At 37.6% G+C, this 15,779-nt stretch overlaps 1 protein-coding gene across 1 annotated transcript; it reads right to left on the bottom strand.

Moving 5' to 3' along the window:
* Window positions 1–1,948: 1,948 nt before the first annotated feature.
* LOC110045843 (carboxypeptidase A2-like) lies at window positions 1,949–12,351 on the bottom strand. The gene is made up of 10 exons (XM_089281748.1): window positions 12,214–12,351; window positions 11,622–11,703; window positions 10,814–11,023; window positions 9,637–9,735; window positions 8,834–8,938; window positions 7,554–7,664; window positions 6,686–6,776; window positions 5,920–6,122; window positions 4,859–4,946; window positions 1,949–3,596 (listed from the first exon to the last, which is right to left on the bottom strand). The coding sequence occupies exons 1-10, from the start codon at window positions 12,294–12,296 to the stop codon at window positions 3,409–3,411; spliced, it is 1,260 nt and encodes a 419-aa protein (XP_089137874.1). The 5' UTR covers window positions 12,297–12,351; the 3' UTR covers window positions 1,949–3,408.
* Between the last annotated feature and the right edge of the window lie 3,428 nt (window positions 12,352–15,779).

Here is a 15,779-nt window from a genome sequence, read left to right as displayed (position 1 = left end):
ATATCTGAAGACAGGAATTCCACACAGTATATGGCAGAGTAGGGTAGCCGGTTCCTCTTTCTCGTCAGAGTTATTAATCTGCGTGTGACTGAATTTCAACGTTACACTTCGTCACTGTTCAGAACTCTGTTTATATATATAGCGATGTCCAGTTGTGGTTTTCCTGTTTTTCAAGAGCAAGAAGGAGAATAGACATCTTCGAAGACTTTTTTGATAAAAGTAATTCGAATTTATGACTACTACACGCCAAATCCTGCGGCACTGCGAGATTACATCGTCAATTTTCAAACGCGAGGGGATGATGTGTTTGTTGTAACTTATCCCAAGTCAGGTAAGCTGTTAAATAGCTCACGTGGCAGCCATAACTGCAGATAACTGTATAATACCGACACTGGGGCACTGTATTTGCTTGGTTGAATACTCTGCATACTCTAGTCCCTGGAGGCTGAAAGTAAAGTAAGCATAAAAGAAACTTGTTACTAAATTTTTTGAATGGTTCGTGTGTGGGGTCTTTGTGTAATGTATTCTTTGACTTGACACTTTACTCTCGCAGTGTCTCTCTCCACTCAGGTTATACGAATGAGTTCCTGTAAATTTATTGTTAGGGGGGAGGGGTAACACTGCGATGCACCACCATCCCATCCATAGGGATGTAGCCACTTCATGCTACTGATGGACCACTCAGTAGGGTTGACTCATTATGCTCGAGTGTTATGCAGCCTCCCAAAATGGACTATATGGTCCAAATTATCCAATTGACTCTGTAGCTATTATGTTTGTATTTATCGGCGAAACAATAACTCCTGCCAGGGTTGTAGGAATCATAGGATAAGCCTTAGGAGCCTGGCATAACGCAGGTAACCAGACTTAAAGAACTAGAATTACTTGAAGATGCACTGGCAGGCTCGATTACCAACTACCAACCGCTGTTCGGGAAAGGAGACACGAGAAAGCGGCGGAAATCGAGCCTAATGCACTGGGAACAAGTCAAAAACTACTTAGAGCTTTTTTAAATTGATTTGCAATTTGCTTGTAGCTAAAATAATAGCTAAAAAAAAAAATGAAAGATTGTTTTATCTCAAAATGAAACCACTACACTCGTTATTTTTTATAAGAATATTGTTTTTCCGACCGAGGCTCAATATTCTTATTTTTCTGCTGATTAAAGGCTGAAAATATTCAGTGAATATTCTTAGATTATAGCGAATGACATATTTGTTTCCGAATGTATCTGGTGTCTGGATAGTGCTGAAGTAATTTTGGAGCCAGCCTGCAGGCATTATCTTGTTATCAGGTATTTACAATTAATAGATAACTGTCAATACAATGTTGACGAAGTTAAGTTCTGCTTCGGTCGCCCTCGCGCCGAAACAATCAAGTTGTATAGTTTTCAATCACAAGAAACAATTCATGTTGTAGACTTGTCTTAAGCTTGAAATACATGGCAAAGTGTTTTTTAAAATAATTGCTTTCAGAACTAAAGTTATTTACAATACTGGCATTACCTACAATACTGACGTTATTTACAATACTAACTTTGCTTACACTACTAAACACTATATGCAAAAACTAAGATTACTAAAAATACTAATACCAATTACAGTGCTAACAATACTTACAATACTAACATTATCTGCAATACATGTACTAATATTACTTAATGCTAATTTAAATATTTTTCCTTTTATAAAATGGCAAAGGTGTACCGTCAAAATTGGCCCTAACAAAATGCACGCAACCTGGATACTATCAACCGTATTGTACATCGGTGTGCAATACGTAATATTTCTCAAACTCATTAATGATTCATCAAGTTAAAACAAAGAAAATCACAACCGTGAACGAGGTTTGGATACCCGGTCTTAATTAGCATAGATTTTGACGATTTTATCTCTCCATTTACTTCTTAGTTTTTGTTTCGATTGAGAAAATATATCAAACTCTCGAGACAGTGTTTCACCGGCTATCCAAACACCTCGAATGTAGTTAAAAATACTCCGCTGCGCGTCGTATTTTCGACTCTCTTCTCGGTGTCTGGATATCCCGATGAAACACTGTGTCTCGTGTTTGTATAGGTAATCATACGGTTTCGAGTTCAATTTGGAATTAATTTGCACGAGTGAGTTTTTCAAAAAGCTGAAATTGCACGAGCCGCTTCGGCGAGTGTAATTTCAGCTTTTTGAAAAACTCAGAAGTGCAAATTAACTCCAAATTGAACGAGAAAAACCGTATGATTACTTGTTAATAATATAAACATGACAAAAATCCCCGCGGAGGAAGTGCCGGAAGATCTTTCTTGGGACCATTTTTTTCTCATTTGAGAAAACTTTTTTCAAAGTTTCAACACAAAATTTTCGTCATCATTTTACCTGATATCATTTTCTTAGAAAAATTCCTATTATCTTTCAGTCAATCATAATCCAGAATTTTGATGTGTAATTTGCACTGGTGTTACACTTTTTGCACTGTGTTACACTTGAACTGCACTGCTCTTAGCCAATCAGAATCGAGTAATTTTTTCATGTGTATTATTAGATATGTTACATCAAACATGAAAGATCGTATTTGAACACATTTCCAAACACCGAGAAGAGAGTTGAAAATAAGACGCGTAGCGGAATATTTTTGACCAACTTCGAGGTGTTTGGAAATGTTATCAAACACGGTCTGGAGTGTTTGATATATCTTCTCAACCGAAACTAAAAACTAAGGAGAAAACAAAGAAACAAAATCGTAAAAATCTATGCTAATTAAGATCAGATATCCAAACACCGTCACGGTCATGATTTTCTTTATTTAACTTGATGAATTATTGATGAGTTTGAGAAAATTATTTCAATGATTCTATTCCAAATGTGGATCTGCCTTTGCATTGAAAATAATGAGATTTGGGGACATGAAAATTGAGGCGCAGAACGTGTACCACGTTGCTACAGATTAAACTACCATTCCAAATATTTGTGATGGTACAACTTTGTGACTTGCCACAAGCTCATGATAAATCTACGACATGCATATGTTTTAAAACTGTGCGACAAATTACGATTTATAGAGCAAACAAAGCGTCCTGAAATGGGCTAAAAATACAGTTCAAAAACTGTATTTGAATGATTCAAAAAAAGTTTATTCTAAGCCGAGCATAAAGATTATTGGAATTAGCTCCTAACTGCAAAATATATATATATATAGTTGCATATTGTTTTGTGTCTAAAGACCATCCGGCCGATAGAGTCTTTGAAATAGATATTTCTTGCTTGAGGGGGGTGGAGTGGGGGGAGGGGGGAGGTGTTTCCATTCAAGAGTGATATCTTAGGAGATGTCCCCAGGATAGGAAATCTCTTGACAAAAAAAGTTTTCTCATAGGATTCAGTATTTCTAACACTGTACCGCGCACCCAGTGGTTTGGTGTCAGGAATTTAGCTTCATTTCCCACACCATGGTTTTTAGTCCCTCAAACAATTCCTTTGCCGTGGGCTCTATAAGAGATGCTGGAAGAAGGAATCCGTAATGTCCATTGTCACGTAGCTCTACTGCAAACGCATATTTTACTCCCAATGAGCCGTACACATAATCCTGGAAGGTCCCAAAACATAAATCTGAAATAAGGAAGATGAAATAGTAGTATCAGGTGATTTGACTGTTACGTATTTATTTTTTCACTGTTCGCGCTAAACTACATTTTGGGTTAAGATGTTCATAATATAACTATGAGAGAATTTTTCAATGTGTACTAGGTTCTTTCCTCTGTATAGCAGGAATTCTTTCCGTTTTGTCAGATTGACCAGTTTGACTACCTGCTGTAAAATGAGACAACATTTTCCGATCAAACTGGGCCAAAGGAGAAGTGTGGCTACTGTTTTGTTTCCGGTGTTATTTATACAGTCGAACCCCTATTAAGCAGTCACCCTCTGGGAAATGGGAAGTGGCCGCTTAGGGAAAGTTCGTCAAATTTTTGCGCGAAACTTAGTTGAAACGTCAATTTATTCCATTACGCAAACATGCCTGCTGCACATGATAAAGACTACGTATCACTGTTTTCCTGAGACTTGTCACAAAAATACTATATTCTTTTTAAAGAAATCACGCGCTCTTCACTTCAGGTTAATTGCTTCGTGAACATGGAATCACGCGTCAAACAATCATAACAGACGTGTGTTTGAATGTTATAATCAGTGGTCACCTTCAATTTTGGATTCTTATCTGTCATCGCTTTTACCAAAACAAAACCAAACTACGTGTATAGATCGTTTTCACGTAATAATGTCATCATTTTCTAAAATCCAAAACTAAAGAGCCACCACAATTTTTATCCTCATCAGGCATAAGAGGGGGTAAATTTATATCTGTGTACAATTTTATAGCTCAATGGTGTGTTTCCTTTGGAAATCTGCGCATTTTGAATTTCAGAGTTATGGCGCTGCCCCGGATTAAAACAAGCTAGCGATAGTTACGAAGAAGAATGGCTCTTACTCTTTGTCATTCCTTACGCCGATTCCCCTCATAAGTCAAAATCTCCTCAAGAGAAGCAAGGCAGGGCAAACTTTCAATCGATGTTCATTTGTGCAAAACCTTTTTTTTAAGTTCCTTAATCAATAAACACTATCTGTATAGGCAGGGACTAGCAAGAAATAACAGATTACATGGGTATTAAAAAAAACAACTTAGGGTTAGCAGCCGGGGTTAGGGTTACCTCAAGTTAGGGTCAGAATTCTCGCCACTGAGAGGCTGAACTGAGGGAAATGATTCCCTTGTGCATCGACTATTTCGATGGGATAGGAGCGGGCAGGAGACGATGATCATCGTCTTTTGCAGCTTATTTGCTGTCTCTCAACGTGCGGCATTACAAATGCCTACTTACACAGCAACCTCGATGAAGGACCCAGTTTGTAGGTTGTGTTAAATTCCATTGATTTGATAGCATTCACTGACGCACTGCCAATCCTCATCTGCAACTCATGCAAATACACAATTAGGCTCCTCAGCCAATCTTAAACCGTAATAAAACAAAACCAAAACAAAGTAATTGCCTGATTACTTTTGAAAATTGAAAACCGCAAATTGAAAACCGCTGCAAATCGTGCATGTTCTATAAAGCAGTTACAAGGGAGTAGTTCAGTTTGTTGCACTAGCGTCTCTGGAGCTTTTATATTTGGGAAACACTTTTGTAAAACACTAAAAAAAACTTCGTAATACAAAGGCATAAATGGATTGTGGACCTATTTATTGCTTCTTATTAACATTAAGACCACTTCGTACACGATAGCATAGTATCTATACTACCATGGAAGCAGTACATACAAGTACTCATTGCGTTGCTCATTGTTTCAGCCTCTCGGGAATTCCGGGATTAATTTAACGAGGAATCAGTGTAACACCACTGTCATCCTCCCTGGCCGGCGACACTTGGCGGGTTACCCATGGAGTTTTGGCAACCAATTTAAAGCTTAAAGGAACAAATATTACATATTTTGAATTTGGTCATAATTTGTTATGGTCTCTGGCATTTTCAATCACTGTTCAGTACCGTCTCCAGAGAGTAAATTGGTCCGATATGTTTCAATGCCTTTCTGTTAACATGTAAGCACTCTATAATTTCTCGCGCCTGCTGAATGCTGATTGGTCAATTCAAATTTACAGGCACCGGCCGCATCAAAAGAGGTCCAGTCGCTGAAGTATTCCTTCCTTGCCCTATATAATTGTCGGGCCAATGTCACGGACCAAACTAACTATGATATACACCATAGCAAAAATCACAACACAAGAATCCCTTGTAGTCCGGACCCTGCAAACTTCTCAATCTGCAGTCCATTGCGAATACCAACAGAACTGAAACAGACCTTTCATGGGGCCCTTTATCTTTTACCACACTCAGCTGAGTTAAATGAGAAATAATAGATAGTGTATAGTAGAATTACTCACGAGTTCGTCATAGTCTTTAACATTTTCCTTGGCATATCCCCAAGGAATCATCCACATTTGACTGTAGTTATGCACATCAAGAAATCCCACAAGCCTTTTCTGCTCGGATTTCAAGAAACGATCCACGTTCTGAACCTCGTTTTCAGACATGACTGATGAGCCCTGGTAAACGCCATTGCATGGTTTATCAGACGCTCCTGGAGCTAAATACACATTAGCCCAACAATTAATCGAACTCTTATAAAAGAAATGTAAGACTAAATTTCTAAGGGTGTTCAACATGGTTTGTCTTCAGTTTCACAAACCCGCCAAGTATCAAGCAGATTAGAACAATGTTAATACGATCAAAATCGACTTCTACAGTCCAACCTTTACTTCAGACACGTCCATAATAAAGAAACTCAGCTTTGCCCATTTGGTGGCCGTATTAAAAAGTTCCAACTGTGCTTATCTATGCGAATAAAGAACGAGGTGTTGAGCGAGGGATCTTACTGCTTTAACAAAAAAAAAACTTAGTAACTGATCTATTAAACACAGTTTGAGTCCGTGAAATAAAACCATTGATTTAATGACGGTTTTATTTAATAGTTGTCGGCAAACCTATAAGAAAGACCTGCATGTAAGTTTCAAAGACGATAGTTTCTTAGCTAATCAGAGATTAGCTAAGAAAACGCAATGAAATGAAGGTTATATTATTGGTCGAAAATGACCGAGGGCGGATCTTGGATCTTAGATTCTCTTGGAGAGTGAGTTTAATCTAAGTTACCTCCCCATCCAACTTGCCAGTTTCTATTCAAATCTGTACCAAAACACGTAGATCCTTTGTTGGGGCTTCTGTTCTTTCGCCACAAACGGTCCTAGAATGTTAAAATATTAGGGGCGTTTAGATCGGTCTACGATTACGAGTTTTCATACATGGTCGTTATCCTTTCGACTATCAGGTTTCCATCGAAAAAAAGTCGACCTGATACTCTTCCATTCAGCTGAATCCAGCAACAGAGATAAGTGAGGCTTAATTTATTGGAGCGTATTTGAAAAGATAATTTGAAAGTCATACCTATATTCTCAATCTAGTTCTCCTACTGCTATCTAAAGATCCATATTGATTAGGTACTTTTTATTTCATTGCCTTTCTACTTCTTAATTTCTTCATCTCCTCAATTTTAGAGAGGATCATCTGGACTACCTGCGATAATTACTTCTATAGTTGCTACGCAAGCTAGCAGGCTTTTATCTAAGCCTACTTTTTTTTATTGAGTAAACACAGGAAATGAAGTGAAGATATTTGACAAGATGTTGTTTCCCCGATTCGCAAATATTTTGCGCTTTATTTAATTTTGATTCCATGAAGTCACAGACAGGCTAGTCAGGCCTCGTTAATAAATGTATGAGTTCAGATTAGCCTGAAAACGACACAAGATAGCCTAAAGGTAAAAAAAAAAAAGAAGTCTGCACACGAGACAAGTGGTCCATCAGACCGGAGCTTATCCCGCGGTTTCTGTAGCATGAAGCGAATAGGAGTATTTCAACTCCCCCCTGGATGGGATGCTAGTCCATTACAGGGTTATCCCCAGCATTAAGATCTCTTAGTGCTGACTAATTACGAAAGTATTTTGATGAAATACAAATCTTACTTTAGTCCAGGTGTAGGCGTAGCCGTCAACATTTAAGACAGGTAGAATAGCAAGGTCTATTTTATTCATCATGGCTGTCACATTAGGGTCCTTACCGTACAGGAAAACAATCTAAAAAAAACATTCTGCTGATGGTCGTCACCTGTTATCAAAAGTTCTCAACCTCATTAATAATTCATTAAGTTTAAACAATGGAAATCATGACCGTGACGGTGTTTGGATATCTGATCTTAATTAGCATAGATTTTTACGATTTTATTTCTCCGTTTTCTCCTCAGTTTTAGTCTTGATTGATATATATCAAACACTCAAGACAGTGTTCGACCACATTTCCAAACACCTCAAATTTCGTCAAAAATACTCCGCTGCGCGTCGTATTTTCAACTTTCTTCTCGGTGTTTGGAAATTTGGTCAAGCACGGTCTTTCGTTCTAATTTGAATAACAATACTTTATACATCCTTAGCCTCGTCCTAATGTTTCCAGACAAAGGATTTTTCACATGGTTGTGAGGCTTAGGATGTATAAGTATTGTTATTTAAATATCGCTGCCATTTGTGCAAAGGGTCTATTACTTCACTATCTCAAAACTCACATTCACACTATGGTTTACGTATGCAATAACATCGATCATGGGTGACAATATACTTTTTAATTTTGGCACCAAATTTCAGCGTTAATTTATAATTTCACGTGTGAAATGCAAAATTACCTTGGCAACGTTAGGTGCGAAATTTTTCGATTCAATGAGCAAGTCAAAAACCCACTGCTGTAAGCGTATTTTTCCAAACACGATATTAAGAGGTAATCAAATGGTATACTTGTGAAATTAGGAAATAATGTCACTTACGCTTTGCCAAAATTCTAATAATTTCCTTCGTCACCTAAAGGTTCGGGAAATTATAAGAATTTTGACAAAACCCGCATGAAATGTTTTCCTTATTTCACTTGTTACCATTTGATTACCCATATTAATCTACATCATTACGTTGGTAATCTCGCTTTCATGCATGGCTACAGCGCTGAGTAGAAGTAATTTCTCTTTCAGTAGCGAAATGCTAGTCTAACGTCAGGCTACCCTCAAGCATTTTTCCAGGCTGCATAATTAAAAGTTCCTCTCCACCCTTTTGTACACCTGAGTAGAGAGAGGCACTGTAAGAAAAAGGATTCTCGCCCAAGAGCACGACATAGTGAGTCCGGATTGTACTCCATCCTCCCGACCCACTAACCAACAGAGCTGTAAGTTTCCCTAACATCATCAAGCGACATTCAAGTTAAGTACCTGATGTGTGATGTACATACAAGATGCCGGAGAAACCCACTCTCGAGCGTGAATACCACAGTTTAGAAATACTAAAGGTTTTAACAGCTTTTTATCTGTCTGGATCTGGCGAAGGATTAAAACAAAACAGTTACAGAGTAATAAAGAAAACCATGTTGTTGTGTTTTATAGAACTGGCGCTTAACTGACTCATCGATCGGAAAGAACTTTAGGCTTATATGTTGGAAGTGATTTTCGTATGACGAGTTTTCAAACCAAGTTAGAAGACTACGTTATAACCCCGCGCTAAACTTATTCAGCCATATGAAAATCAAATCAAGTTCTACAAAGAACATTAATTGAAATATTGTTACCACCACCCCACATACAATGTTGAAAACTAGTACCTGCAATTTCTCATGCGTTTCAACATTGCATTGGGTGGGGAGGGGGGTGGGGGGGAGTGGACAGCACCGCATTGCCTTACATCACTGTCTTAAGGGATTTTGCCACACATTGCTGGTGAGTACTATATCAAATGACCTTTCCCATCCCAGATTGGAAGTACTGTATTTTTGACAGTGGGAGGAGTAGGTTTATTTCAAAGGAAAACTGATATTAGAATTTTACGGTGATGGCGTTGTACGTCTCCTCATGAATGAAGTGTTTTTATAACATTTTAACCCCATGCAAGTGTGGAAATCAAACTCAAATCGACAACATAAAACACACAGATGTTTGTGGTTTTCAGTTAGAGTTTACATGACCTTCCCATAAATGCAATTCCCTTGTTGATTTTGTAATTGTAGTTATAATAATCATACCTTTAATAAATATTGCTCCCTGTTTTCGTACGATTTACCAAGACTGTTCATGTACACTAGATTCGATGTTTGATTGATCGCTTTCATCCATGATACAATCTTAAAGAATTAACCGAAAAAATAGTAACATCAACGACAGTTATAAAAACAATAAAATTAAATGAATTTCAGGGGCAGCAGTTAATACTACACCTGTTGACTTATTCCTGACTACCCATACAAGTTATTTGCTAAAAAAAACAACACATATAATATTTATCTGCTTCCGACTCACCCTTCTCACAGTGCATTTCACCATAATAATAACAATGGCCTTAATGTAATGCATATGATATAGAATACTCACCTTTAATTTTATCCTGTGTTTTTTGTTACGTGGTAATAAAATAGTTACACAAGCTCTCTCAACGCTTCCTGAGAAATATTGCCCTAATCACCTGCATTTTGTTTGAATTAATGAAATACCATACATAAACTGTAACAAGCAAACAGTGAATAAGGCTTTCACTTCTTACAGACGATACAAAATTTGCTAAGCAGTTAACACAAACGCTTGACAACAGGACATACAGAACAATGTTATATTGTCCTAATCTATTTTACAGCAACAGATTCATTTACCCAATCATCCAGTCAATTGTAAGCCTGCTGATAGCTAAGATACACGTCCATGGAGGAACTTGACGCTTATTGATGTGCCATAAACATTTTAAATAAACACTTTACTGCCCAAATCATTTCATATCTAAAAGCGTGAATGAGTTGGCTCATAGAACTCTTTGATTCTGTAAATGGATGACGCTTACTTTCATTTATAATATAGATGGGACCATGCGCGCGCTCTGATTGGTCGAAACCCATGTTTTATCAGAGTATAAAACATAGAAAAAGCGTGTTTTATTGTTTTTCGTCACATTACCTCTATATCATAAAGTAAATGAAGAAGCCTAAGCCGTGTATCACACTCTGATAAAACACTCCGGACATTTGAGAGCACCGACTCAAGAAATGCTCTCAAATGCCCGTCGTGCTTAGGTTTCTTTATTTGTTAAATATTTCCGATTTAAGTGTAGAACTCTGTGGTTATTCATATTATAAATAACGCTGCGTGGTAATTCTGAATAAACAATAATAGAATGGTTAATATTATGACTGGGAAATATCGCATAATAAATACCTTATCTAAGGGGTGATATTCACTATACCAAGATGACGCTCGGCTGTGTACATCGTTTTGTCTGTTGATGACGGCTTGCAGATCAAATATCTGCACTATGTGACGAATCTTGTATTGATCTAATAATTTCGTAAGCTTTAGAAATTCGCGAGGGGAAACACGCATGTCTACTGTACTACCAGGATGTGATGGAGGTCGCCAAAAATCTGCCTGCAATATAGAAAATAGTTCAGCATTGCATAACCTGGGATAATCAATTGATAAGTCCGCAGTATGTTGATGCCACGTCCTACGGCAACGGCAACGAGAACGTCACCAAACTAAATAAATAAAGACACTGATTGCTATTCTGTGTCTTTAGTTTACCCTGCGTCTAGCTTAACCTGTATACCGGTTATATACATGTTTTCAAGAATTGTTGGGCTCATTCGAATTTTTCACTGCCCATAAAACAACAGAGCTATTTTTTAATCAGCTTCTTGATCTCTGGTTAGCGCTTAGAATAACAGTCGACAAAAAGGTCGTTATTGGGTGCGTGTGTAAACATCTTCGGTGGAGCTATCACTGCACCTCATTTAGTAGGTACGTAACGCCTGCACGAGTAGTGTACGTTGACCAGATAAGAAATGGCCAAATAAGAAAACGCGTCGCCGCTAAAATTTTTTTTATCGTTTCAGGAGAACAATCTGGTTATCTCCACTGTTCAACTGAATCATAGAAAGAATTAGCTTTATGGCTAATTCTGTTTAAAGACCTTATATTGTAAAATGTATAATTATAAGACACGAAAGGAATCGTGATACAATACCACTAAGAGCTCGGCATCTTGGAGGCGAGACAGTAATTTAACTTCGGCAAAGCTTGATGGAAAAGCCCTCACAATTTTATGGCTGAAAAGCAACCACAAAAGTCAGGACGTTAAGAAACCATGACAAGGACTCCGAAAGTCATCTTGGATTGGAAAATTAAAGTTATACCGGTTAAGTTGTTTCACTTAAACTGTAAAGTACGAGATCTTAAAGGGAGAAAACCCTTCATGCAGAAGGTCCCTTTTAATGGAATAGATTTGTTAGTATAAAGTAGTAATGACCTAGTGGCTTGATCGTTGCTAACAACCTTTATTCAGGAGGTGCGTTTCCTTGGGAATCGAATGTATTAATAAGCAATTTTAAAGAGAATTAGAACTTCTCTTGGAGGTGATATTGGAGTCCGTTGTTAGGTAGGTTATTCCTCTTCGATTCATAAATCGAAAGGGCGAAAAATCTGTCCGTAACGCGTAAGAGGTATATATTCCTGTTTGTAGGGTCAATTACAATGGTCTTGCAGAATTCGAAGAACATCAAAAGAGCATCTACCAGGTACAAGTATGGAATAGTACAAGTAGGTCAATAGTGACTTACCCGCGATACGCTGTTTCAGCTTTGGTTTCTTTCATTACAGTCATCATTAAAACTAAGGTCAGGAATGCGCCGAAGTTTGTCATCCCACTTGAGTTCTTGAAATGTATGCTACATAAAATGAAACCAATAATGAATTCAGAAAGTTTTTAGTGTCGAAAGCATTATATCTTTAACACTAGTTGTAAAGCAATTTATCTGCGCAACAGGACCTGTTGTAGCACGTGTAACGAAAATAACAATGAACGTATCTTGAGTGTTTGATAATGTCCCATAATAATATAAGTAGATGAACCAACAGACCTTCTATTTCCTCTAAATCACTCTGGGATAAACCTGATAAGGAGGCTTTCTAAACTTAAAATGACTATTCTTATTAATTGTGTATTCACTGCATGTTTTTATTTTCAATTTGATTCGTGTCTACATGCGATCTGACAAACTGTAAGCACGTTATAGACTGCCCCGGTAGAATTCTATCGTTTTACTTGTTTGATCTCATTTATAGAAGGCCTTCTCTGGGACCTTAAGTCGCCTAAAGTGTTATAAGCGCAAGTTCAAAATGTTAATTCTCCTTACTTGTAACTGTACATTTTATTGGTTGTAGTTAAGAGAATTAGGTGTTGCATAAAGACGATATTCCTTCTTTGTTGTTTTTTTTCTTATGCCCGTCACCTGTGCCCTTTCTTAATGATTCATTCACTCCTCTCGCAAATAAATTTAAATTGAAACATAAACAGTACAACTTGATGACCTTTTTGTTAGCTAAAAGCAATGTCAATTCTAACCAAACTAGCAAAGCGCCCATTTATAGAAACTCCATCGTCGATAGACATCCATGCACTGACGCGATCTTCAGCTGGCCTCGTGGATAACACTAATATCAGACTCCCCTGATATCATACTGACTAATATCACTGATAACCTGAGTTTTCAACACGACAGTCAAACTTGCAGTGAACGTTCTTTATTGCTTATCAGGGACGTTGGAATTTTTACAAATATCTACTCTTTGTAGCTTACCTTTTTACTTCTCAATCCAGTTTGTACCAACGTTTGAGTAAATTAATATATAAACACTGAACTGGTAGCTAGCACTTCTGGTGGTCTCAAAGGATTTACATAACAAACATCCTCGTTATCAGGTCTCTCCCAAAATAACCTCAACCGAAAATAGTCTGTTCCAGGATTTCGGTTTCAGGGGGCGAGCGAAAGAACAACCAAGACGAGGGCAAGAACAAGGGGGATCGGTAGATGAAAAATAGCGCCCCACTGAAGCTGCAAACTTTCTCGACTGTTCATAATTCCCTAGTTTCTCGTGTTTTGCTGTCGATCGTTGACAAGCTGTAAAAAGTCAACCATTCTCGCACTAACTGGATTTTCTCTCGGTAGTCTAGCCGGCTCATCCCTTTTGCGGCGTCGCTGTTCATTCAGGGCTGTCCGTAGCACACGGTAGCTGGTGATTTCTGGGATTTTGTTAACGTCATGGACTGTATTATAACCATCATTGTTCTACTTTTTCTCCACTTGCATTTTTTTGTACTTATATTTTTACGAGAACTTGACAAGAAGTCAGAATAGACAGACTGGGTATGAAAAGAATGGATTAATTTACTGGAAATTACCAATGAAGTAAGTAAATCTTTCAACAAGTCTCTTTTGCAAGTTTATCAGTGTTGTGCCAGTCTGCTCTCCCATCGCTTCTTTCGCAACCATTGAGTTTATATTTAACAAATTGACGTCAGTTTTTTATGCGTCTGTCCTCTTATTGATGATAAATTGCGTCATAACATTATCAAAGTGGCTGTGGAACTACGAGCCGCAGACGAGTGGTTCCGCAGTAAACTTTGACAATCTTATGACGAAATTTATCATCAATAAAAGGACAGACGTATAAAAAACTGACGTCAATTTGTTTTTTACAATAACAAGACCCCAGAATGGTCAAATATAAATGAGGGGAAAAGACGCCGTAAACTTGCCTTAAACAAAGATAACTGAACTTTATTCCAAATTACATTGTCACAGCATTGTCAATAGCTTTTCTCGCTTTTTGATTGGTTACTTAAAAAAGTTCATTAAATCTCATAAGTTAAAAAGTTGACAGTTTGACAGCTGAAAGTTGAACTTGAAAGCTTGCATAAGTTAAAATTTCATCCGTCCGTACTCTTATTGATAATAAAATGAGCCAATCCGCGCGTGAGAAATTAGACAGTTACTGTAAATTTGGTTTCGAAAGCCTTCGAAACCACAATATTTAAATCGGGATTTAATCACAAGCTTCGCTCGACTGAGATCAATAGAGGACATCTTGTACTTCTCGCCAAGTACACTTCTCAGAAGAACAATTTAACTGCTTATAGTATCGTCGAAATTGTACTAGTGCTGGTACTTTTAACACAGACATGGTGTTTTCCAATCAGTTCTTCAGAGGAAAACTACGCCAAAATTTGTGCAAGACGGCACCGTAAGTTAAAGGATTTGTTCCTAAACACAGACCAATTTTAATATAACTAACCTGAATGTCCTTTACTGCCCCTTAAAATATTGGTGTGTCAGGTACAATGTTTGTAGTACATGATATTAATGCAGTTCAATGACTTTTACGGGTAGATATACAGTGGAACCCCGCCCTACGGTCACCTCGTTTTACGGTCACCTCGCCACTTTTTTTGTTCCGGCGAAACGCCCATACATTTTCTTACAAGAAAACCCCGTTAATGCGGCTGCTCCGTTTGAAATCCCAACCTGTATAATCCTTTATAATTTTACCCCGTTAACGTTTATACGGTCATTCATGCTAGCTATGTTCATCTTTTCCTTTTTAACATTTTACACACTGGTTCAAGTTTCGTTTCTTTTAAACGTTATACTTGCGTTCCGGATGTTGTACAAGAACAGTTGTTTAGAAGTGCAACTGTGATATATCTCTTTAAGATGTCACTCTATTTACACGTAGTCTAGTCGTGAAGTTTGACCTTACCCCATTAATACGGCTAAATTTTCATGGCTCGTTGGTGACCGTAATAACGGGGTTTCACTGTATGATGTATAATTGAACGGGAGGTAGAGAAATGGAGAAGAAATCAGACGGCTCCATCTCAGTCATAGACAAAGTTTTGTTATACAGGAGAAAAGGGCTTCATGATTGCACGACATTTCGTTTCACTCTCCATACAAAGAGGTCGGACTGCATAACTTATAACCCAGGCCTTGATAAAATAATGCATCTATGATACATTTGTGGTGTTAACGTAGAACTTTCCGTAAGATAAATATTATCTGTCTAACCGCAAGGTATGCAAGTTCTCTATTTCCGTATCTAAAAGAAATGATGGTCTGTCAGAAGCATGTGTAAACTTTCATATATATATCTTTTTTTATTTTATCGGTCTTGTATGAAGATAAATTATTGCAAGTGTTATTTAGCAATAAAGGCTGGATAAGGCAATATAAACAGACAAGAAGGTTGCTTTACTGAGAACGGAATGGTAGTTGAGTCGCCCGGTTTTTTTCCATTCATCGTATAAATATGCAAATCAACGTCAGGACACGGTAAAAACCAAGGA

This window comes from Orbicella faveolata, unplaced genomic scaffold (assembly GCF_042242905.1).
Source record: "Orbicella faveolata isolate gen_17 unplaced genomic scaffold, um_ofav_v1 contig_48, whole genome shotgun sequence".
Taxonomy (NCBI): Eukaryota; Metazoa; Cnidaria; class Anthozoa; order Scleractinia; family Merulinidae; genus Orbicella; species Orbicella faveolata.
The sequence above is the reverse complement of the archived record's forward strand: the minus strand, read 5'-3'. Positions and strand labels throughout refer to the sequence as shown.

What these genes read in the sequence shown, in the direction of transcription:
- LOC110045843 (XM_089281748.1), bottom strand. Translation starts at nt 12,296, where the DNA reads ATGACAAACTTCGGCGCATTCCTGACCTTAGTTTTAATGATGACTGTA. An exon ending in AATATCACCCCTTAGATAAG is followed by an intron (nt 9,736 to 10,813) that starts GTATTTATTATG and finishes TAATTCTTTAAG; the next exon opens with ATTGTATCATGGATGAAAGC. An exon ending in GTATGTACATCACACATCAG is followed by an intron (nt 7,665 to 8,833) that starts GTACTTAACTTG and finishes TGTTTTTTTTAG; the next exon opens with ATTGTTTTCCTGTACGGTAA.